We start from the raw sequence: 23,687 nt of genomic DNA on the forward strand, positions 1-23,687 counted from the left end.
AACCCCTCTGTGCTTTAACTTCTTCATCCGAACAACGGGGATAATACAGAGTCTGCCTCAGAATTCTTATATGTGACTCTAGATGAGCCAATGTATACAAAGCCCTTCCAGGGCACTTGGCGCAGAGCAAGCTCTCTGTACGGGGTATACCTGAGCAGTGCCCAGGGGATGGATGGACATGGAACTCTGGACACTGCCCTTGTACCTTCTGCCACCACGTGGGCTTTTTCCATTTCTCCAACACACCACCTCTCTCCCACCTCGTGGAATACACACTGCACATTCCCTGCCTGCCTACCCCCGTATCTTCCTGTTTCTTTGTATGCTTTGTGATATTTTGTTGAAAACTGGACATCTGAACCTAATAAGGTGGGGTGGAATTAATTAAAGAAAGCTCAGCTAAAAAAGTCCGGCCAGGCCTGTATGGGGACCTCTCAGGCCCTGCCACAGGTACCATTAATTTCTCCAAACAGGAAGAGATGTTCACCTACATCTCTGACAAGAAGCTGCCTCTACTATCCAGCAGGAACAGGAAAACTTCTTTCCACGCCAAGACAGCTCAGCCAGTCAGGGACTGTAGCAATCCAGCCAATGAGAAGCCTCCAAACTTGGGACTCCTAGTTTCCTCCAATGGATTTTTTGGTTATCACAGCCCCTCCCAACCCCTTCCTTTTCCCTATAATAAGCAAGTTCCCCTTTCTTGTTCCCTGAATCTGCCTGTGGTTCACCATAGTTCAAGTATCCCAAATTGTAATTCCTCTGGTTAGTCCCGAATAAACCTGCTTTTGCTGGTAAAATAACTAGCTATTATACTATTAAAAATGCCAATGTTAACTCTGGAAATCAGATCCTCCTTCTTACCTAGGGTTTGCTGTTTTGGTTTTTGGTTTTGACTGTTGTAGGCTGTCTCTGTGCCCAGGATCAGCCTGAGGTATAAACTTAAGCTCCTCTTAGGTCTTTTCTGAGGCTTTCCTTGGGCATGCGTGGTCACTTTCTAATTTCCCCCATATTTGTGGCGGTTTTGGAATGTAGAGTTAATACCTGGCTTGCAAAAGGGGAAAAAGAGGGGGCTTCCGTGGTGGCGCAGTGGTTGAGAATCTGCCTGCCAATGCAGGGGACACGGGTTCGAGCCCTGGTCTGGGAAGATCCCACATGCCGCGGAGCAACTAGGCCCGTGAGCCACAATTACTGAGCCTGCGCGTCTGGAGCCTGTGCTCCGCAACAAGAGAGGCCACGATAGTGAGAGGCCCGCGCACCGCGATGAAGAGTGGCCCCCGCTTGCTGCAACTAGAGAAAGCCCTCGCACAGAAACGAAGACCCAACCCAGCCATAAATAAATAAATAAATAAAATTAAAAAAAAAAAAAAAAAAAAAGAGACAGAAAGGCTGGCTTTATTAAAAAAAAAAAAAAAAAAGACAAAAGGGGAAAAAGGGAAACACAAAAAGGGGGAAGGCCCTTTAAATCCCCTGGCAGTTACTTTAGGGGGTGGGGGCTTGCAGTGGCTGCCTGCCTCTTCCCCTCACCTCTGTGATCAGAAGCGGCAGTCAGCAGAGCACAGATCCCTGATATGTGGAAGACAGCTCATGAAGGGCACGGTCCAGAGGGAGAGCAGTCAGGTCATAAGGAGAGAGTTGAGCCAGTGGTGAGGTGGTGAGAGGACTGGAAGGGTGGCTGGGGACAGAGAAGGCCAGAACAGGGCTCCCGTGCCTCACCTTCATCAGAAGGGCCCTCTCCTTCTCAGCCACCTTTCTCCAGATCCTTGTGACCTGGTGGATCTCGGAGTTGAGAAAGCGGTTCTGGGTCTGGTATGCTTCCATGTCATCCTGGAGAAGAGAGCAAAACATTTAATGAGCTGCACCAGAAACATCTCCCTGGTCCTCACTCTCAGATGAGCTGCCAACACCTTCTTCCTTTAGAAATTTCCAATAATGGCAACAGAAAAGGAAGTCTGAAAGAAAAAAAGTAATAGTGATAGCCCCCTTCTCTAATCTTGATGCCAGCATGACATGGTGGAGAGAGCGTTAAGCCTGGACTTCAAGTCCTGGCTTTGACTTCCTGGCTGGGAGGCCTCACTGAATCAATCTGACCCTCTCCTTCCTCATCTATAAAAGGAGCAAATACCAACTACCCCACTTGGCAGCTGACTAAGTGAGGTAACGTGCACACTAAATACAAGGACCAAAACAGAGAAAACATTCAAGTAGTGTTTGTTTTTTAAATAAAAATATTTTGTCATATATTGGTGATCATACTGAACAAATTTGGGTGAAAATTTTTTACTTAGTGTCACTTTGTAAATACTTTTCTATGTTGCTACAGAAGCTTCCCAATGATAATTTTTAATGTCTGATGACTGTTCTATTAGGTGAGTTTACCATAACTTAGATATAATCCTTCTCCTGTTGCTTTTTTAGTTTGAGCCCTGAGTGTTTTTGTTTGGTTCTTTTTTGGGGGGCTGTGCCATGTGACATGCGGGCTCTTAGTTCCCTGATTGAACCCATGCTCCCTGCAGTGGAAGCGTGGAGTCTTAACCACTGGACCACCATGGAAGTCCCTGGTTTGTTTCTATTATGAATAAAGCTGTAATGTTTGTATCTGAGCCTAGAGTTTTCCTTTTGCAAGCTGTCCAGGGGAGGCAGTATGATCTTCCTGCTGGGGCATGCAAGGAGAAGCTGGCCAGGCACTGGGGAGGGTCAAGCAGGAGCCTGAAAGGAGTAGCCGCAGCTGCAGCTATGGCTCTCAATCTTTATTCTGATTGGATGGACACTGTGGGAACAATGGACAACACATGCTCACAGTGATACCTAGCAATTCCAGGGCGTTTACTAATGGAAACTCAATCCCTTTCTCTCTCACTCAAGAAAATGTACTGGCCTATAGATGAGCATGAGAGACTATTGCGGGTACGACTTCGGTTAGGCCCTGATTTATCAGGAAATTAAGAATAGCACACCTCACCCATGGCACTTCAATATCAGGGATGGGTCACTTGTGTACAGCTCATAGGCCGTGCTGACCCTCTTCATTCTGGCCAAGATCCCTCCCAGCTCAGAAGCTCCAATTCATGTCCAGGGGCTCTCCAAGGCTTTGGATGTGTCGCACAGGGCACCCTGCTTGCAGCCCAGACAAGGAGGGCAGGTACAAGTGCCCCTCAGAGCAGCCGTGGGCCTGGGTGGGGTGGCATCTGGGCAGTGCCTTCCCGTTCACTCATTGCCCTACCTTGAGTGTTCTTGGCTCAGAGCTGTAGGGAGGAAAAAGAGAGAGCTCCGAGATGAGAAAAGCCACGTGACTGTCACCAGTGAGGCAAAGGAGGAAAACATAACTGGAGAAAGTGGACAGGGAAGAAGAGAGTTTGCCCTCCTGCTTTCACAGGGACCAGGGACCCGGGAATCATCTTTGGGAAATGCCGTGTGGACGAGCCCTTGTGCTAGTGGGGAAGGCAGTGGATTGGACGTGGGGACACCTGGGGTCAGGCTGTAACCCTGCTGCTTGTACTGTGCGACCTTGGACCAGTCCTTTCCCCTCTCCAGGACTCGGCCGACCATGCCGGAAAATGAGGGGGCAGACTAGATCTCTGAGTCTTTCCGGCTCTGATATTCAAGAAGTCAGTGATTCTGTCCTCACACTGACAGTTTCAACAAGGGGGCATTTCCTTAAAGCTGAGTGTCCTTAACCACAAGGGCAAGCAGGAAATGTGAACATACTCTGTCCCAAAACTTAAAAACAGTGGAGTTTTGATGGGTCTTCTATTTTTTTCTAGATCAGAGACCTAAAGGCTAAAAAATAAGGGAGTCTAGTACATGCAACTCCTATTAGAAAACACCTCCAAGGTGTCAGCTGCAGGACTGATAGCTTTCTAACAACCTCTAAGGAGCAGCTGTAAACGTAAGCATGGTTGATGTGAATTGTACCCAGAATCTCTTCGTACCTGGGCTCACTGATAAATTAAATTCCTGAACATGCAAACTCAGGGGCACGCTCAGTCATTTAGGTGAGTCCATACTTCCGGGCAACTCTCTGAGACGGTCTGGAGGCACCCAGCGAGTCTATCTCTTTGACCCCCATGCTGCTCTACTGGGACTTCAACAGTGGATTCCAGCAGGATAAGCACAGAAAGAAGACACTTAGCAGGATAGAGCAGGGTAGGAAAGCAATCTCATGGAAGCAATTTTCACTGCTTTGTGAGGGACTCACAGCTTTCTGACAACCTAGCTTCATCTGCATTTGAAAGGTTTTGTTTTCATTTTGCACTCAAAAGAATCTCTGATTTTAGACGAAATAAGGGAAAAGGTTCAGAGACTGGTTATATGATTTTTCATGCTGAAAGAAAGGGAAGGGAATCTGGATTTCATGTCATCTTCCTTTCCCCTTCTAACAACTCTGTTTGTAGGACTGGTTAGGCCATGTTATATAAAGGTGAGATAACTTGCCCAAGTCATACAGCTAGCAAGAGGCAGTCTGCCTGACTTCAGAGCTTGCGGAGTGGCCACTATACCACACTGCCCACTGGTCTCTCAAAAGCTCCCGGATTTCTCTCTTTCTTCCTCGCCCCCTTACCCCGTCTGACAGCAGTCCTTTGATACAGCAGCACAGGATTTCCGTGGTAATCCGATGTATACTCTTGTGGCTGTGGGTGTGAGGGCTGGGGGAGGACTGACTGGGGCTATGTGGCTGCCTGTAGGGACGGTGGGTACTAGGCGCACCTATCCACAGCTCCTGTCACCACCCTCCAGAGAGGAGGCTGCAGCCCGCGGCAGGTATCACACTTAAAATAAAGCTCCTGCCCCCTGTGTTGCAACTGGTCCCTGCGGGATGGGGTGGCCTTTCCCGGGTGAAAGCCACACCCTGGGCAAGGGTGAGGCCGGGATGATGGTGGTGGCTGGAAGGGCCACAGAGGCTGGAAGGCAGCAGAGCAGACAAGACTAGTCAGAGAGGTGTGCTGCAACCCAGTTCCAGTCCCCCCACTTCCTCTGCACACGGTCCTGGGCAAGTTACTTCACCTTTCTCAGCCCTAGCATTCTCATCTGTAAAGTGGGGAGCACATAAGCAGCTACCTCACCAGGCTGGTGAGAGGACTAAGTGAAGTGATGAAAGTAAAGCACTTAGGACAGTGCCTACCACACGGTAAACAATGTGTAAGTAGGAGTAGCGATTACTGTCATTATCACGAGCAAGTTACAGCCAGCCACAGGTCACTACTCATGTGCAGGACCACTGGGGAGGGCTGCTGGGCACCTCGGGGGCTCCTGAGAGCATCAGCGTGGCGCTAAAGGAGGCTGAGCAGGCCAGGCTCCAGAGCGCTTAGGAGTTCTGACTCCATCTTGGGCTCTTTCATCTCTACTTTGATGATTTAGCGATACCTTCACTTTTCAGCCTAGGATGTCATGAAAAGGTCAAATTGCATTGGGCCTACTGGTTGAGAAAGTGAGGAAGCGTGTAGCAACATTTCTATCAATGTCTGTTTCAGATGTGAATACTCCACTATTAAGGGTCATCCCAGCTCTGTCCAGAAAACCCTTGGGGTCAAGAGCAGTGCCCTTAAAAAAAAAAAAAAAAAAAGAGCAGTGCCTTCCCCAAAGGCCCCAGGGCCTGGAGGGAGGGGTCCCTACCTTCAGGTGCTCCATCTTTTCCTGTTGGCTCAGGAGGTCCCTGTCAGCTGCATCTGGGGGTGCAGGGGGCTGGTTGGGGGGATGCATGAAGTCCTGGGTGACCTTCTCAGAGAGTTTCTGGATGACCTCCTGCTTAGCCTGGTTCTTGTCCAGGAGCAGCTGCACGTGCTGCCGCAGCTCCTGCACCTGCTGCTCCCGCAGGCTCGCTGTCTGCACCAGGCTCTCCCGCTCCTGTTCCAGGGCCTCCACCCGCCTGCCCAGCTCCGCGATCTGCCGCACTTTGTGCCGCACCAGCTCCAGCCGGTCCTTGTCCTCGGCTGCTGCCAGGTACGCACTGGACACCCTCTTCTCCTGCTGGGCAGCCTCCAGCGCCTTGTGCAGGATCTTCACCAGCTCCTGCACGGGGAAAGGGAAGAGCCCGGTGAGCTCGGGGAAGGCCTATTACATGCCAGAGGTGAGGCAGAGGCTGTCATCAGTTCGCCTAAGAGCCCTGAGAGGTGGCGGGCAACATCCCCTAGGGCATCACTGACCAGCACCCACATTCTCTTTTTCTACTCAGAAGAGTTTTAGTTGGACACATGGTTCCCCAGCAAAGGACTACATTTCCCAGCCAAGCTCATAGCTCGGTGTGGCCAAGTGACTACTGTGCCCAAATGGGATATGAGAAATGCTGTGGGCAGCTTCTGGGTCATGCCTTCCAAACCACTGCACACGTGCTCCCCTGGCCCAGTTCCCTTTCCTCCTGGCTGGGAAATGGCAGGAACCGGAGCAGCCAGGCTGGGCTCACAAGCAGAATTTGCATGTTGAGGATGGCACAGTCGCCCCACCAACTCGGAGCTGCACACTTCACTCTGGATTCTTCAATGTCAGAGAGAAATAAACTTCCAATTTGTTTTAGGCCACAGTACTTTGAGGCTTCTGCCCATTCCCCAACTAATATGTCTGTTTCACAAATGAACAAACTGAGGCCCAGCAGAGTGGAATTTAACTCCAAATCACCCAGACACTGAGCATCCTGTGCTCGGTCAGTAATGAAAGCAGGGGTGGCAGCGGCATGGCCCGTGGGCATGGCTCTTCCTTCTCACCCCTGAGGCAGACATCACTCATCAACCTCAGTACTCTTTCCCGCTAAAGCCTAGCTGAGGCCTCAGAATCCTTCTGAACGTGGCATTCAAGCAGTCACTACCAATCGAGCTGAGGTGGCATTAGAGAGAAAACAAACTGGCAATCCTCACGCCTCGCCACACACCCAGGGCTTCATTCAGTCCATCTGTGCCCACGCCTCAGCCCATCCAACAATGCCTGCAAGGCAGGTGCCAAGGAGCGCCTGGGAGTTCAGAAGCAACAGGCTTCGATTTATTCCTTGGCAGGGGCAGCCGATTCATGTGGAAATTCAAGGTGTGGCTCCCTGTGCCTTCAAGCTTCCAACCTCCCCAGCATTCAGGGACCTGTCCTGCTCCAAAGCAGGGATGTGAATTCATTCAGGACCAGGATCAGCATATCAGAAGCCAGACAGCCCAGCAGCCAGTCCCACGTGAACCGCAGACCCGGCAGTTAGGGCCTTTAGCTCACACTGCTGTGCTCCAGGCCAGTCTCATCTGGAAAAGCGTGGCTTCCTGGGGACACATTAACTGTATGCATGCCAACGTGTTTAAATAAATGATTGGCTGGATAGGCTGAGAACAATTCCATTTTGGAGAACTGCCCAAAATCATGACTTCATTTCGGAAGCTAACGATAAGACCAAATTAGCATACACCTTCCGAAACCTTGGTACTAGTGACTGTCCCTTCTCTGGTTCTCGCTCTTCTATCCATCCATCTAACCTTTATCAAGCACTCACTCAGTGCCAGCCCCTGGGACCCAGAGAGGCACCAGTCACAGTTCCCACACTCAAGGACCACGAAGGCTGGTGGGAGCAAAAGTCAACCACTGTCACGGAATGATTTACCGTGAGAGGGGGAAGCAAGGGTGTTTGTAGGGACTCAGGGCAGCAGGCAATGACTTCTGCCTGCGGCAGAGGCGGGGGAAGACCAGTACATTCCACAGAAAGGCGGAGCAGTTTAAACTGATCCTGAAGAATGAGGAGGGCCAGTGAGGTCAAGCAGTAGGTGGGAGACAAGGGCAGAAAGTGGGAGCTGAGGGTTGGGAGGGCTTTCCAGACGAGGCTGAGCCAACAGCTTGAGCAAAGCCTCAATGGAATGAAGGAACAGGTACAGAGCTGTGGGTCCTGGGTGTGGCAGGAAGGTGGGGAGGGGCGGGTGGCTGCAAACCGAACTGGCACATCAGGGATTTAGAAGTCAGCTTCCCAGGGCGGTACTGACCCAGATCAACATTCCTGTGGCTGCAGGATAACTGAGAAGCCTAGACCATTTTCTGAGTCAGCTGAGATTTGGAGATTACCTGGGGTAACTGCCTGGTGAAATAACCAGTACATGCCACTGCTCAGACTTGCCCTAGCCTCAGAATCAGGGGGGTATCTGTCTGCCAACTTTGGGAGAGTCAACTCTGAAGCCCATTTCACTACATCAGCTGTCTCTCCCTTCCCGCATCTGGCTCTTCAAATCCAAGACCAGCCTGGGAGGCTGTCCTCCCACCCCAGGACCCCTGCACCAGAATAAGACAGGAAGAAAGGAACCCGGGAGAGGGATGGAGCCAGAGCAGGAAGTGTAAAGTGAGGAGTGGGAATGGATCATGGATTCGGAAAACCTGGAGGCTGGATGGCCCTGGGAGACCACCTGGTTCAGTCACCCCGCTCTCACGCAGGGAGACTGAAGCTCAAGAAGGGAGAAGAGAGGACTAAAGGGACCTGGTGGATCCCCATGAGTGGGAAAACTGCAGCTAGAACAGAAGGCTCCCAACTCCAACCCTAAGACCCTTCACTTCTTCATGATGTGTAGTTAACGGATTCTGCATCGAAATGCTTCTTTCAATTTCTTTAAAAATGGGAATAACCCATGTTCATAGCAGCATTATTCACAAGACCCAAGAGGTGGAAACAACCCAAGTGTCTGTCGATGGTGAATGGATAAACAAAATGTGGCATACAATGGAATATTACTCAGTCTTAAAAAGGAAGGAAATCCCATCACACGTTAAAACATGGATGAACATTGAGGACCTGATGCTAGATGAATTAAGCCAGTCACAAAAATGCACATATACATCAAATAGAAATAATGAAAACAAAAAGGAAAACTTGAATATCCCATTTTGAAGCTGCTTTCATCCTTACAATGTGATGACGCCTCTCCACGTCAGTCACTATCAAGCAACACTACCATTTGCAACAGTTCAAGAGTATTCCTTGTATGGAGCACACAGTTCCCTTCATCCCACCTCCTAGGATGGACATCTGGGTTGTTTCCAATTCCCAGTCATAAGCAATGCCTTGGGACCAAGTCTTGAAGTAGAAGAGCTGATCAAGTGATACTTTTAATACTTCTTAATTGAATCATTGTTTGGTCGATCTTAGATTTTGACAACTGTTAATAAGTTGTCATTTTAGTAAACATTTTAAAAGCCAATAAATCATTTATCTTATTAAAGTGTGGATACCTTCATTGCTCACTAGAATCAAGGTGGGTGAGTCCAACAGTGCTTGTGGAAAGAGCACTGGACTGGGAGTGCCCTGGACATGACTGCCTCTGACCCCTAAGGGCCTCGGTGCCAGCTGGGAACAGGTGAAAGAGCACTGGCTTGGGAGTTACAGAGGCCTCGGTTCCCATTCCAGATCCACTAATGCGGTTGTTTCAGAAAACTGAACCTCAGCTTTCTCGTATGTAAAATGGAGATGATGGTCCTACTCCACCAAGAGTCACTGAAAGGGTGAGAGAGAAATTGTGACAAGTGTGCCTCCCCAAGCACAGGGGCCCTCTCACCCCCTCTCCCTCTAAGGCCCGTACCCCTCCCCAGGGCCTGTACCCTGAAGTGTCCGACTGGGGTTCTAGGGAAGGGAGAGGCGGCACCTTGCTCTGATCAAGTTTCCTCAGCGAATTATATACCTTCACCAAGTAATCCTGAGTGAGCTAAGCTGGCCCCTGGCAGGGCCCGGGGGAGGGGTTCACCATTCCTGGCAGCCAACATCCCCACAAACAACAGCCCTCCATCTGTCAGAGCAGACAGCCTTCAGGTTGGGTGCAACGCTGCCGACTCTGAAAGCCTGAGTCACCAGGCCAAGCTGCCATCTGGTGCCGTCTCCCAGAGTCCAAAGCTCTTGGGGGGCCAGCGCTGCAGGGGACTGGGATGGATAATGGCTTAATGGGTATTGGAATCACAGGGAGTGCATTCATTTTTTCTGAGGAGCAGTCACGGTGCTTGTGTCTGATACTGGGCTACACTGCGAGAGCATGGAGGAGACAGCTGGGCTGTGAGGGGTCCTGGACCTGGGGAAGGAGACCATTGCCTACGTCCTGGCTCTTCCAGCTGCGTGACCTTGGACTAGTCAGCCACCTTCTCTGAGCCCCTTGAACGTGGTGCAGTGAAGAGGGCAGAAGCTCTGGAGGCAGGCAGACCAGAGTCTGAACCCTGACTCAGCGCCCAGGAGGTCATGGGCACGCAGAACCTCTCAGAACTACAGTCTGTCAGGAAAAGGAGAGGATAACTGATGTCAAGAGGAGAGACAGTGTGTGGAAGGCACCAGCCAGCACAGTACTGGGGCCACACTTCATACCAGCAGTTACTTGTGCTCACATCTTCTCCTCACCCACTGGATGGTGAGGTCCCCAAGGGCAGGGATTTGGCCCAGTGTACCTCAGTGTCCTCCATAGCATCCAACAGAATTTGAGATACAAATTCTTAAAAATCACTAAAGCTATTGGCAGTGTCTGCCTGGCTGGCTGAGCCAGGATGAGACCCCCAGTTCCCATGTCCTCTTGCAGCCTGAGGCAAAAAGGTGGCACCTTCCCACTGAAGGGACATGTCTTGTAGACATGGGCCCAGGAATTCCAGGGGACTGTTTCCCCAGCTGAGGTATTACACTTAAAAGGTCTCAGATGGAGAGCTGCTCTCTGACCAGCATTTTTGAGTGCCTGGGGTACCAATGGGCACCCCAAGATTGTGCCAGACTCCTCTGTGTTACCTCTAGGTCAAGAGTCAGTCTCTTTCTGTCCTACTCACTGGTTTTGGTATTTGGGTTGAACATGAAACCCCACAGTTGGTCTGGCTGGGGTCCCCCTTCTAAATGTGGAATAAAGGTAAGGATGGCCTCCTCCCATCACTGCTATACCCCACAAGCACATCTCCCAGAGCCCCTCGGGGAGGGAGGGGGGTGCTTTTACTCCTCGTAAGGCGGGAAGGAATCAACAAGGAGAGCTGGGAATGCCACAGTCACAGCCAAAATAATCAAAGCCTGCATGTTTGGGGCAGCTGCTGGGTGCCAGGCACTCAGCTTTATGAATCTGGACACAGGCCTCTTCAGAAAACATGATTATAAGTCCATATAAAGAAGAGGAGGGAATTCCCTGGAGGTCCAGTGGTTAGAACGCTGTGCTTCTACTGCAGGGGACGTGGGTTGGATCCCTGGTCAGGGAACTAAGATCCTGTGTGCCGGGGCGGTGCGGCCATCTGGGAGATGGGTCCGAGCGCACACTACCCACTCATTTCGTGAGTCAAAAGCTAAACCCCAAGACTTGATCTCCTCCCCACTATCTGCCCCAGGACAGGGTTGAGGTCTGCTGGAAAGTGAGTTAGTAAAGAAGTCCAGATTCTTTAATGTTGGAACAACTTCCTCCCGACGTTTTCACTCTGACTGTAGGGGAGTTGTCAACATCCTGAGCAGCCCGTACTAATCTCCAAGAGCGGAATGAAATCTAGGTCTCCCGGGGCCTCTCCACTTCATTTGACAATTCCTAATGCCTTAGAAGGAAAGGCCGAGTCACGGGAGGCTGCCCACATTTCCTAGAAAGTAGGGGAAGAAGCACGGAAACGACAAGTGGTGTTTACATTCTACATCGCTCTTCCTTTCCAGGTTGGGTTTGGGACTGAAGCTGTACTGATACAGGGATCAGGAAGCTGCTACAGCTCAGCTTAATGCCCTCAGCTCTCAGGAGCGGCCAGCAGCCTCATGACAGGAACGCAAAGGTGACAGAGGAAAAGAGTGATGGCTGGGCTGCTAAGTGGCATCAGAGGAGACATCACATGCTGTAAGGATACATTTCGGTGCTATAAGCCTGCAAGGGCAGGGCTGTGTCTTTTCTCACTGTTTGTTCCCCAGCACCTAGAACACTGCATGCCTGTAACAGGCCCCCAATAAAAGCTTTGTGAATAAACAAATGAATTGAGAACACATGAATGACTGAGCTTCCTCCTTTGAGGACTCTCATCACCAGCTGCTTCATTAAATGTAACCCCTGAGCTGCCAGGAATGAAGCCTCTGCTGGTTCCTGTAATAACTGTTTAGGGGCAAGAAAGGCAGAGAAGGTGCAAAACTAGGTAGAGAGAGCATTTTTCTGGACTGTGTCCTCTAAAAACAGAGCAGAAAGGAAAAGAAATGTACAAAGGGGAGAATATTTAGAAGTATACCCCTTACCTCCCCAGGAGCAAGACCAGAAATAAAGCAGACAGAGATGTAGAGTAGCCAAAGCTCAAGCAAGAGAGCTGAGGCCTTCCTCTCAGAGGAAAAGGAGCCTGGGCCCTCAGTGGGTACCATCACTGGAGTACCACAGGCACCACGCTCAGGATTTTTGGTAGCAACTGTGCTGGCTTAGTCACTTTTATTGTGCTAAAGAGAGCCTACTGGGCTTCCCTGGTGGCACAGTGGTTGAGAGTCCGCCTGCTGATGCAGGGGACACGGGTTCGTGCCCCGGTCCGGGAAGATCCCACATGCTGCGGAGTGGCTGGGCCCGTGAGCCATGGCCGCTGAGCCTGAGCGTCCAGAGCCTGTGCTCCGCAACGGGAGAGGCCACAACAGTGAGAGGCCTGCGTACCGCAAAACAAACAAAAAAACAAACAAACAAAAAAAAGAGAGCCTACTGCCCATGCTGCATCCCCCATTGCCTCCCCGCCATGTGACCCTTACTACTTCATGAGGTCACCCCTGGATGTGAACTTGATTTACTCTCTGAGTTGTGGGATTTTTGAGTGATTTTAATGTCTGTGTATATATGTGATCTGTTACCTACAATGACCATTGTAGCTCTTTCTTTCTTAACTGCTATAATTAACTTCTCTCTGTATGAAGCCTAAATCTTCCTCCCTGTCACTGTCCTCTGTTGGGCCTGGCTCAGCCTGGTTTCTTTGTCCTGTACCCAGTTACCAGCTGCCAGGTCAAAGATCCCCCAGTTCCTTCGGTGGCCCCTCCCAGGACCCTGCATGCAGATTACCCTCCTCCAAACACTGTGTCTTCGGGTATGGGGTCAGATCATGCACAGTCTCCCAGGAGAGACCTGAGAGACCTGCCCTTGGTGGCCTTCTGTCACCTAGCTCAAGTGACAGTATGTCCCTGACTGATCAACAGCACAGCATTTCCAGCCACCTGCAGTTTGGCAGTTAAGGACCACAGGCTGGCTAACGCATCACATCTAGCTTGTCCAGGGGCTCCAGGCCCAGTGGGGTCCACTGGAGCCTGGGGCCTCTCTGGGGCCAGAGCTCACCTTCTGAGCCTTTAGCTCCTTGGTGAGCATCAGAACCTGCTGCTCCAAGGCCAGCACTTTCTCCTGGGCGGTTCGGTTCCGTGTGAGTCCTTCGGTGAAGAGCGGGAAGGTGTTGCTCTGGCACTTGGCTTTCTGAATGAGATTGGCGGTCAGAGAGGACTTGGGTGTAGGCTTTGGAGAATCCGCTGGATCTTTTCCTGCTCAAGAGGAGGAACACAGAGGTTGTGATCAGTGGCTTCAGCAGTTCTCAAACTTGGGCTTGCTGCAGAAGCACCTGGAAGGCTTGGTAAAATGCAGATTGGGGGGACTTCCCTGGTGGCGCAGTGGTTAAGAATCTGCCTGCTAATGCAGGGGACGCGGGTTCGAGCCCTGGTCCAGGAAGATCCCACATGCCACGGAGCAACTAAGCCCATGCGCCACAACTACTGAGCCTGCGTGCCACAACCACCAAAGCCCACACACCTAGAGCCCATGCTCCGCAACAAGAGAAGCCACTGCAATGAGAAGCCCTCACACCGCAATGAAGAGTAGCCCCTGTTCGCCGCAATTAGAGAAAGCCTGCGTGCAGCAATGAAGACCCAATGCAGCCAAAAATAAAATAAATATATAAATACATAAATTTATTTTAAAAAATATTTTTAAAAAGTGCAGTTTGGGGACCCTACTCCCAGAGCTTTCCATTCCATAGGCCTGGGGCGCAGCTTGAGAATTTGTATTTTTAAATGTTCCTAGGTGATGCTGATACAGCTTGTGCAGGGATCATACTCTGAGAACCACTGGACTATATAAACACTGTTTACACTGTGCCGGGTCATCCAGCCCATCCTCTACCCTCTGTTCCCTATTCTCTCTGTTCCCTACCCTCCAATCTCAACCTGCATGGGTTACCTCCTACTGCCCCGCTAGTGTTTGCCAGGTGGCCATCTCCTCAGGCACGGGCCCAGGCAGGATGTATTTTTTCTTATTTCAGGATCTCACCTCCAGGCTCTGGGCGATTTTCAAGGCACACAGATCTGTCCATTGATAGGAGCACAAAATATCTGTACTCTGTATACTTGCCCCAGTGAGTAATGTAAACTCTCATTTGATTCTAATTACAAGCTAAATTAGGAGACATATCTCCCACAGCTGAATGTCTCAAGGCTGTATCCTTTTATTTCCAGTAGAGCCTGGGTCAGCAACCAATGGCCCACAGACCAAATCGGGCGGCCTGCTTTTGTAAATAAAGTTTTATCGGAATACAGCCATGCCCATTTATTTGTGCATTGTCTGTACTGCTTTCACTCCACAAAGGCAGAGTTGAGTACTTGCAACAGAGACTGTATGGCCCACAATGCCTCAAATATTTACTATCTGGCCCTTTACAGAAAATGTTGACTGGTGCTAAATTTTCTTTCTTTCTTTTTTTTTTAAAAATAAATTTATTTATTTTTGGCTGCGTTGGGTCTTCGTTGCTGTGCACGGGCTTCCTCTAGTTGAGGCGAGTGGTGGCTACTCTTCGTTGTGGTGCACGGACTTCTCATTGCGGTGGCTTCTCTTGTTGCGGAGCACAGGCTCTAGGCGCGCAGGCTTCAGTAGTTGTGGCACGCGGGCTCAGCAGTTGTGGCTCACGGGCTCTAGAGCACAGGCTCAGTAGTTGTGGCGCATGGGCTTAGTTGCTCCATGGCATGTGGGATCTTCCCGGACCAGGGCTCGAACCCGTGTCCCCTGTATTGGTAGGTGGATTTTTAACCACTGCGCCACCAGGGAAGTCCCTAAATTTTATTCTTAAATCCAATGTTAGAGAATCACTCACCCAGACCGCCTTGTCCTGCCCTACCCTCAGCCTGTGCTTTAGGGCTCTGCCATCAGCCTGCATCAAGGGACATGTAATGGCCTGATTATATGGTCAAGAGACTCTGAGAATTTTGATCACAGGGCACATACACATTATGTCCGTTATGAGGCCCCAACATAAATTCTTCTCAGCTCTCAGGGCCAGCTTTGCTTCTTTCAAGAAAATATGTGTTTATAGTCTTATGGACACCGGAAGTAACCTAACCACTTGCATTTCCCTCTTTGCCTTGGCTGCTGAGAAGCTCAGAGCCACATTTGCTGCCCACCTTTGGTACACTGCAGGATTTTTTCTTGAGCCTATCTAAATTTCCTAACTCAAATTACTCATTTATCTTCCCCCTGATATACATTGCAGTAAGTCATACCCAGTTCTTTTGGGACTATGATATTAAAAATAAGGATGTGGTATGAGATCCCAGGGGAGGGGACAGGCAAGGCTTCCAGGACAAGCTGAATGACTTAGCAACTTTCTTCTGGGGACCAGGCCAAGAGCCAACCAAATAGTATTGAGCAGACAAAAAACTACTCTAGTAGGTGACAGGAACCAGAAACTCCTTGGCCTTGTTGAGTACAAGAACAGAACGGTCTTGTTCCAGGCTTAAAAGAAATCTGGTCGAGCCAGGTACAAAGCAGCCTGCAGAGCTCAGAGGAATGCAATGCTTCTTTTTCTTTCCTGCCACAGGATCTAAGAGAGCAGGGAGGCTCCCTGGAGCCCTGCAGGCTACTGTACACCAACCCTGAGGGCAGGCAGGGTAGGATCACTGTGCCCATCTTATAGTTGGGAAAAACGGAGGCCTAAAGACAGTGGTTTTCAATCAGCACCCTAGGATTTCATGGGATCGCCTCAAGGGCTGGCTGGGAAGGGAAGAGGGTGGGGTGGGAGGGGCTGAGGGGGAGCCTGGACTCCCAACCCTGCCTCAACTCTGCTTTTATTTGCTTTGTGTATCAGATTTTGTTTATGGGGACAAAGTTTCATGGCAATAAAGAGGCTGTTTGCAAAGTCACTGACTCAGAAAAGAGGCTTCAGGCAGGAATATGGGGCCAGACTGTTTGATCTGAATCCTATTCTGTTACTCACTGTGCAGCTGTGAGCGAGTCACTCCTCACATCCGTTCCCAGTTCCCTCAGTTATTAAATGAGAACAGTATTTACCGCTCAGGTTGTTGTAAAGACTAAACAGGTTAATGCACGTAAAGCGTTTCGTGCATGTGGATGAAACTTGAAAAGATTCTGCTGAGTAAAAGACACCAATCACAGAAGACTACATATTGTAGATTCCATTTATATGCAATGTCCAGAACAGGCAAATCTAAAGAGGCAGAAAGTAGATTAGTGGTTGCCTAGAGGTAGAGACTGGGACTGATGGCTGAGGGGTATGGGGTTTCTTCTGGGGGTAATACAAATGTTTTAAATTTGATTATGGTGATGGTTGCACAACTCTGTGAAGATACTGAAAGCCACTGAATTATATGTTTCAAAGGAGTGAACTGTATGCTATGTGAATTGTATCAGAATGAAACTGTTACCAAAAAAAAAAGGCTTAGAGTAGCCCTGGCACAAAGTACCTGCTACATGTAAGTGCTAGTTCTATTATTATTATTGATTAGATACAGTACTGATCTCTTGGGCTATTCATCGTGATCTGTGGGGCCTCATCAGGCACTGCTCCAAAGCGGTGCTTTTTCTAGAGTAATTTCTACACAGCCCAGGGGTCCTCTCTACCATAAGACCCCTCAGTGCTGCCTTAGCCAGTTTTCTCCCAACTGTTTCTACATAGTTAAAACATGTTTTAAGGGCATTTATGCTAATTTCAAAGATGTCAAACACCCCTGATGGTATGGGTCCTAATATTTTGTAAAAGAAATAAAGTGCCATGTCACAGAGGGGATGAATACCTTGAGGTCACTTGTTCTGCTTCTTCAGGTAGATCTGATTTTAATCATCCCAGAAAAGCATTTTTATATCCTTTCCTTACAAATTTTTTTAAAAAAAGGAAGAAAGAAAAAGCAACAGATATTTTCCCTTATTACTTCAAGAATCATTGCTTGGTGTTTCAGTTTGGGAAGATGAAAAGCGTTCTGGAAATGGATGGTAGTGATGGTTACACAAGAACGTGAATGTACCTAATGTCACTGAATTATATACTTAAAATTGGTTAAAGTGGTAAATTTTGTTATGTATTTTTACCACAAGTTAAAAAAAAAAAAGGAAAGAAAGAAAGAAAGGAGGGAGGGAGGGAGGGAGGAAGGAAAGAAAGAAAGAGAAAGAGAGAAAGAAAGAAAGAATGAATCATTACTACCAGACCCATGGAAGCCCAGGAGGAGTGACCTGGAGAGTTGAATCTTTGACACACAAAAGCACGGATGTTTGTTTACGGGGAGGAGAGAAGGCACCCACTTAGTCTCTGAAGGCAGCTCAGACCCAGGCAGAGGCTCACCTGGGGCGCTGAGGTCAGGAGGCGAGGGCTGCTCCTCCCTCTGAGGCTCCTCGCTCAGTGAAGAATCTTCTCCTGAGGGTCTGTGGCCTGTTCCTTGGGTCTGCTTGTTGCCCCGGATGTTGTACATTGTGTTTCTGAAAGGAAAATAGAGGATCATGGGGCTGACAGCCCTGCTATCTTGCCCACTACCCTTCCCGCTGCCACTGCTGGCGCTCAGGCTGCATCTCCACCCCAGTCATGACTTGCTCAGTCTGCCTGACTGCAGGCACCCTGCAGGAAGCAACCCATCTGAGCCTCTCCCATCACCCTTACCCTTCTCCTTTCCATTTTTCATCATGCGGATCACCTTTGATATGCATTCCTTGTAAACAATACAAGCTTGACTCCTCTGCCTCCAACCCCACTGCTAGAATATAAGCTCCATGAGGGCAGGGGCATTTGTCTTGCTTTATTCACTGAAATGGATTTGCCAAACTAACTTTCCCGAAACCTTCACCTGGTCTTATAACCACCTGGCTTAAAAATCACCAGTGGTTCCCTACTTCTGCTGAGAAAAGTTCCAAACACCTCCTGGCCTCTTGCTCCCCTTGCTTTCTTACCCTGCTCAGACCTGTTCTCTCTGTAGCCTTCACTGATCACCTCACAGCCTCCAAGGAGCTTATTGCACTTCATGCATGGGTCACTCTTTGACCAAGTACTTGTCTAGACTGAGTAGTGGTGTCTTTTCTTCAAGAACTGGGCACTAACCTACCTGCATGCCTACTGGCACCTGGCACTGGGTCACATGTGCCCAGCGTACAGACTCAATAGATGTTTGTTTTGCAGGAAGGAACTAGGTAGCGCCAAAGGCTGGCCTGGCACCACAGGCCACAGAGAAGTTCATGAGTTGGATGAAAAGGCAGTTCAACTGAGTTTGTTTTCCCTTTGCAAAGGTATAAAAGTCGACATACTCCAAAACTAATAACAAGGAAGAAAAAATGACCAAAGAGTTCACTAGGTCAGTGTTTTTCAAACTGCAGGATGTGAGCCATTGGTAGACTGTAAAATCAGTTTAGTATCACGACCAGCATTTTAAAAAAATGGAATAGAAAATATCAGAATGCGCCCCACTTAGAAAGGATTAAAATTTTGTGAATTACATATATGTGTATTGAGCCATATAATAAGATGTATTTCTTACTGGTCAACAGTTTGAAAAACACTGCAGGAGGAGGTCAATTATCTAAAGGGCAGCAATAGCGTGGCCAGAAAACAAAAGGCTGAAAAAGTCTGTAGACTTGTGATGGAGTCCTGGCTTTGCGCTATCATCCCTCCATACGATGTATACGTCTAGCAATATGGTGGACAAAATATCTGAAAAACCCTTGTTCCACAAACATCTACCTAGATGTTAGATAAATGCAAAACATATTTCAAAAGTATTTAGCTGAATTCTCAGAAAAGGAAGGGAAAATCCCTAGGGACTAAACACAAAAAAGGAGTTGAAACTCAAGTGGGAAGTAAAGAGGAAGATGCATATATAGATTAAATTACTTTTCAACAAATATTTACCCCTTCCCTTCCACCTCCGCAGGAGCAGAGTACATCCCCCTTCTCCTTTTGATTTTGGGCACAGCCATGTGATTTGCTTTCGCCAAAGGGATGTTGGCAGATATAATGTAAATATAGGCTTAAAATGTGCTTGCATGTAGGGCTTGCCCTCTTGAGGAACATGCCTCATAGCTGCTGGTCCATGGAACGTGAGAAATATGTGGAGGAAACCTAGATCTTCCCAACGGCTTGGAGCCAAGACCAGGTGAACCTAGCCTGTATCACGTGAACCCAGATGTGCAGGAAATGAATGTTCATTATTATATGACACTGAATTTTGAAGTGTTTGTTTGCAGCATTATTATTGTGAAAGTTGGCGAGGACACGAGTTTGTCCAGGGATCAACTGCTTTTTTTAAATTGAGATATAATTGACATGTAATATTATATTAGTTTCAAGTGTACAACATCTTGATTTAATACATATACTTATTGCAAAAGGATCACCACAGTAAGTCTAGCTAACACCTATCACCACCCATAGTTACATTTATTTTTTCTTGTGATCAGAAATAAACTGTTGATACCAGAAACCTAGAACCTTGGTTGCAAAGGAGGAAAGAAAACAAGGTTTTGGACCCATGCAAAGTATGAAGTTAAAACTGAAATTCTTACATAAAGCTGAGATTCATGAAGGTCCATGCCCTCTGTGAAGTTAGAAAAAGAAGCCTGCTGGCAAAATTAATATAAGGAGAGTCTAGGTGAAGGCTCTGGGTGTTCAAAACATTACCTTTGTGTGGTTTTGGTTATCAGGGTAATATTGGCCTTATAGAATGAATTGGGAAATGCTCTTTCCTCTTTTTTTGTGGGGGGTGGTAGTACAGTTTGTGAAGAATTGGTATTTATTCTTTAATGTTTGGTAGACTTCACCAGTGAAGTTATCTGGTCCTAGGTTTTTGTGTGTGTGCATGTGTGTGTGTTGGTGGGGTGGGGTGTAATTTTTTGATAACTAATTCAATCTCTTTACTTGCTACAGGTCTATTTAGATTTTCTATTTCTTCTTGAGTCAGTTTCAGTAATTTGTCTTTCTAGGAATTTGTCCATTTCATCTAAGTTATCTAATTTATTAGCGTAGAATTGTTCATGGTATTCCCTTATAAACCTTTTTATTTCTGTAAGGTTGGTAGTAACGTCCCCTCTCTTGTTCCTGATTTTAGTCACTTGAGTCTGCTTTCTTTTCCTGGTCTTTCTAGATAAATGTTTGTCAACTTTGCTAATCTTTTCAAAGAACTATCATTTGATCTTAAGCTTGTTTTTAAAACAAAATGCAGTTTTTTGGTATAGTTGGGTCTCGAATAGGAAAAGAGTGAGATTGTACTTCAATGGAGAGTACAGATGACTGATGGAAGGTAAAATTAATCAATTAAATTTAGAACAGAGAAGAAATTAGAACTCAGCACTCCTGACACCTGACCTTAAATAAGGAGCCCTGGCTCCTTGGGCTAGTCATTTCCTCTTCTTAGTTCTTACTTTACCCATCTAAAGATAAAAGGGTGGTGGTCATATTAGTATGAATGATGACCATGAGAGGCACTATTTACTGAGTACCACTCTGTGCTGCGTCTTTCTGAGCCCCATTACATGGATCTCACACACCACAGGCCACATGATTTGGCAAGGACCCTGGGGCACATCCCTACGGCCAGGGGCACTGGCTGGGTGGGGTGACCATCACTGTTGCCCATACTTCCCCTTGTCCAGGGGCTGCAGCCTCCCCAATATGTCTAGGGCCTCACAAGCAGTCACCCCTGGGGTGTGGGAAGGCATAGAAACCCCAACTTCAGGGCAACAAAGATCATTCTAAGCCCTAGCACACGTCTCCTCTGAGGATGGGCAGCTCACTAACTACCGTCACAGCCCAGGTGGCCATTACCCAGCCAAACTACTGTGCTTGGAAGAGGCATCTCCGTTTCATAAATGTATTGACTTTGCTTGGAGCAGTTCATGGATCATCTTCTGTGTAGGTTTAGCTCTAGGTCTGAAAGGCCTGGTCAGCGTGGGAGTAGTGGTCACAAGGACTTGTTCTGGAAGGATAGATAACCTTGGGCAGGACATTTATCCTCTCTGAGCCTGGATTTTCCCAGCTGCAATGGGATGAGGAACATATCCACAACAAACAATGACTGGGCCCTTGCATGGGCCAGGTCTAAGATAAACCCTAGGAATTCAACTCATCTAATCTTCACCCACATGCATTTAACTCTTTTACTCCTCACAACAGTCCAATGAAGTAAGCACTATTATAACCTCCACTGCACAGTGAGAACTTTGATTTGGAAAGGATAGGTAACCAAAGCCAAAGAACGAGTAAATGGTGGGGCTGAGCAATAGACTTGGATGTCTAATCCATGGTCTGAGAACTTAACCATTAGATACCACTTCACAGGTTTGTCCAGACATCTTGTTGAGAGTGTAAAGCACCTAGCACAGTGTCCTTCCTCGAGTATGACCTGGGCTCATGGCAGACCCAAGAGCAAGCACCAAGACCCACCAGGGAAAGGGGGTGCAGGAGACAAGGGCAACCCTGGTCTTTCCGGGGCTGTCAGCAGCCAGGGCACTTGGAAAACCGTCTCACATTTTCTGTGGTTTATGACACATAACTGACTGATCCTCGGAAACTTCCTTTCTTGGTCTCTGCAGGTTCTCGGTTCTGCTTCTGTTGTTGGGTGGCCATCATTAGGCACGAACCTGGCTTAATCTTGGTGAGACCGCCCTGGACACACACTGGCTGGGTGGCTGGCCTTCTCAGGTCCCCTGTCCCCACAGCAGGCTCCCCATGTACCCAGTGCCCTCCAGCTCCTCCCAAGGGAAGATCCCCTGCAGGGCGCCAACCTTGTCCTCTCACCCTGGGGGGCTCAACCAGGTCCCATACCCCCGAAGTCTCTCTCTCTGGCTCAGATCTCTCTCCTGAGTTCTAGGCCTTTCCATCCAAATGCCTGTGGGGTAGTTCCATCTCTAGCCAGCAGACCCTAAAGGACACTCATCATATTTTCCCTAAAACCTGCTTCTCTCCTGAGAACGGCATCACTCCCCTGTTAGTTACCCAAGCAAATTCAAACACTGAGGCCGACAGAGAGAAATGCTTCGCTTGAGTCACACGAGGCGGGGGCTCTAATCTAAGTTCAGGGAGCAATCTATTCTGCTTTCTAAGAGGTCCCAGTTTGTCTGAAGTCCACACAGAAAATAACCACCCAAACAGGATCAGCGTTAGGTACAGTCTGAATTCCCAAAAGCTTCCATCCCTTCAATTAGAGCAACAATAGTAGCAGCAGAATAATATTTAAGTGCTTACTGATCCCCAAGCACAGTTCTAAAGCAGTTTACATGTATTAACCCATTTATAACCCCCCTGCCCCACCCCAAACACACACACACTAATCTTGTAAGGCAAATACTGTTGTATTTATATGTACGAATAATTTAAGTGAAGCACAGAGAAATCAAACAACTTGCCAAGGGCAGAACAGCCCATGACTGGTGGAGCCAGGATACAAATGCAAGCAGTTTGGCCCCAAAGCTCAGGCCATAGTGCTATCTTCTTATGAACTATTTAAAACAAAGCCTGCCGGTGGGAAATATAAATTGTATATAACACACATTATTAGATGAAAAAGAAGCTGATGTAATCGACATACAGTAAATTACACATGTGAAAAGTGAATAATTTGATGCATTTGACATATGTAGACATTTGTGAAGCCACCACTCCATTACATTGAATATGATCTCAATTATGCATATATGTATATAGAAAATATGAGGAAAGTGATGCTAAGAACGCTTGTCTGGGTGAAAGGACTATAGGTAATTTTAAATTTATACCTTTCTAGATGTTTCTAACTTCCTACAAAGAATGTGTACTACTTTAAAAATCAGAACAAATGTAGTATTTTAAAGTAATGATGTAATGAATTGAAAATAAAGCCCCTAACCCCCAACCCAAGTCCACCTCCCTGCAGGGGAGTCACACCAGATCACTGTAAGCTCCAAAGAAGGTGCTGCCTGCAGCCTGGCAGGCCCCTCAGCTCCACCGCACTTACTGTATTTCAGTTCCCAGGTGCTTGAGGGAGATATTCTGAAGGGCCAAGGGCATAGCAGGGACCGGCTGCAAGGCAGCTGCCATGCCCACAAGGCCAGTGGGCGTTTTCACGGGACACAGGAACTCCTCTAGCTCCGCCTCCTCTTGCTCTGGGGAACAAAGAAAAGGAAAATCATTCACGCTGGGGCTGGGGTCCGGTCACTGCACTTAGAAAGACTAGACAGGGTGGAGACTGGAGAGGTGGGGCAGCCGTCTCCAGACAGCTAATCCAGGGCCTGCCAGCTTGCTCAGGGCTCCAGGAATGTCTTTCTGGGGAAGGTTTCACAGGGGCCCTGGGTCCAGGAGGGTGAAGGCTTGCTGCGGGACGAGAAGGGCTTCAGAGGAGAAGCCTACACCACAGCTTCCTGTGTCTCCCTGCAGCGTCCTCAGGAGACAGGCGCCTGGTCATTGTGGGGCAACCATGCCCACAGCAGGGGCTGGCCCAGAAGAGGCCCGCTGAGTGTGCTGAACCAAAGCCATTCTTCTGATAACCTGGTTCTTCTGATTTCCGGACACTCAGGAATTCTGTCTTTGGGGGCGTTTCT

At 48.4% G+C, this 23,687-nt stretch overlaps 1 protein-coding gene across 3 annotated transcripts in view; it reads right to left on the minus strand.

The window, feature by feature from the left end:
• Window positions 1–23,687, minus strand: part of TBC1D2 (TBC1 domain family member 2) — a 42,420-nt gene that overhangs the window by 12,603 nt on the left and 6,130 nt on the right. For all 3 annotated transcript variants that reach the window (XR_003790646.1, XM_029201544.1, XM_029201546.1), the window contains 5 exons: window positions 23,105–23,252; window positions 17,476–17,609; window positions 13,203–13,399; window positions 5,611–6,006; window positions 1,714–1,824 (listed from right to left, as the gene is read on the minus strand). Coding sequence is in view for 2 of the 3 variants with exons in the window: in XM_029201544.1 (XP_029057377.1) it covers window positions 1,714–1,824; window positions 5,611–6,006; window positions 13,203–13,399; window positions 17,476–17,609; window positions 23,105–23,252 (986 nt within the window). In the remaining variant the exon portion in view is untranslated. The remainder of the gene's footprint in view (window positions 1–1,713; window positions 1,825–5,610; window positions 6,007–13,202; window positions 13,400–17,475; window positions 17,610–23,104; window positions 23,253–23,687) is intronic.

Source organism: Monodon monoceros, unplaced genomic scaffold (genome assembly GCF_005190385.1).
Source record: "Monodon monoceros isolate NGI ecotype Baffin Bay Population unplaced genomic scaffold, NGI_Narwhal_1 Super_Scaffold_5, whole genome shotgun sequence".
Classification (NCBI taxonomy): domain Eukaryota; kingdom Metazoa; phylum Chordata; class Mammalia; order Artiodactyla; family Monodontidae; genus Monodon; species Monodon monoceros.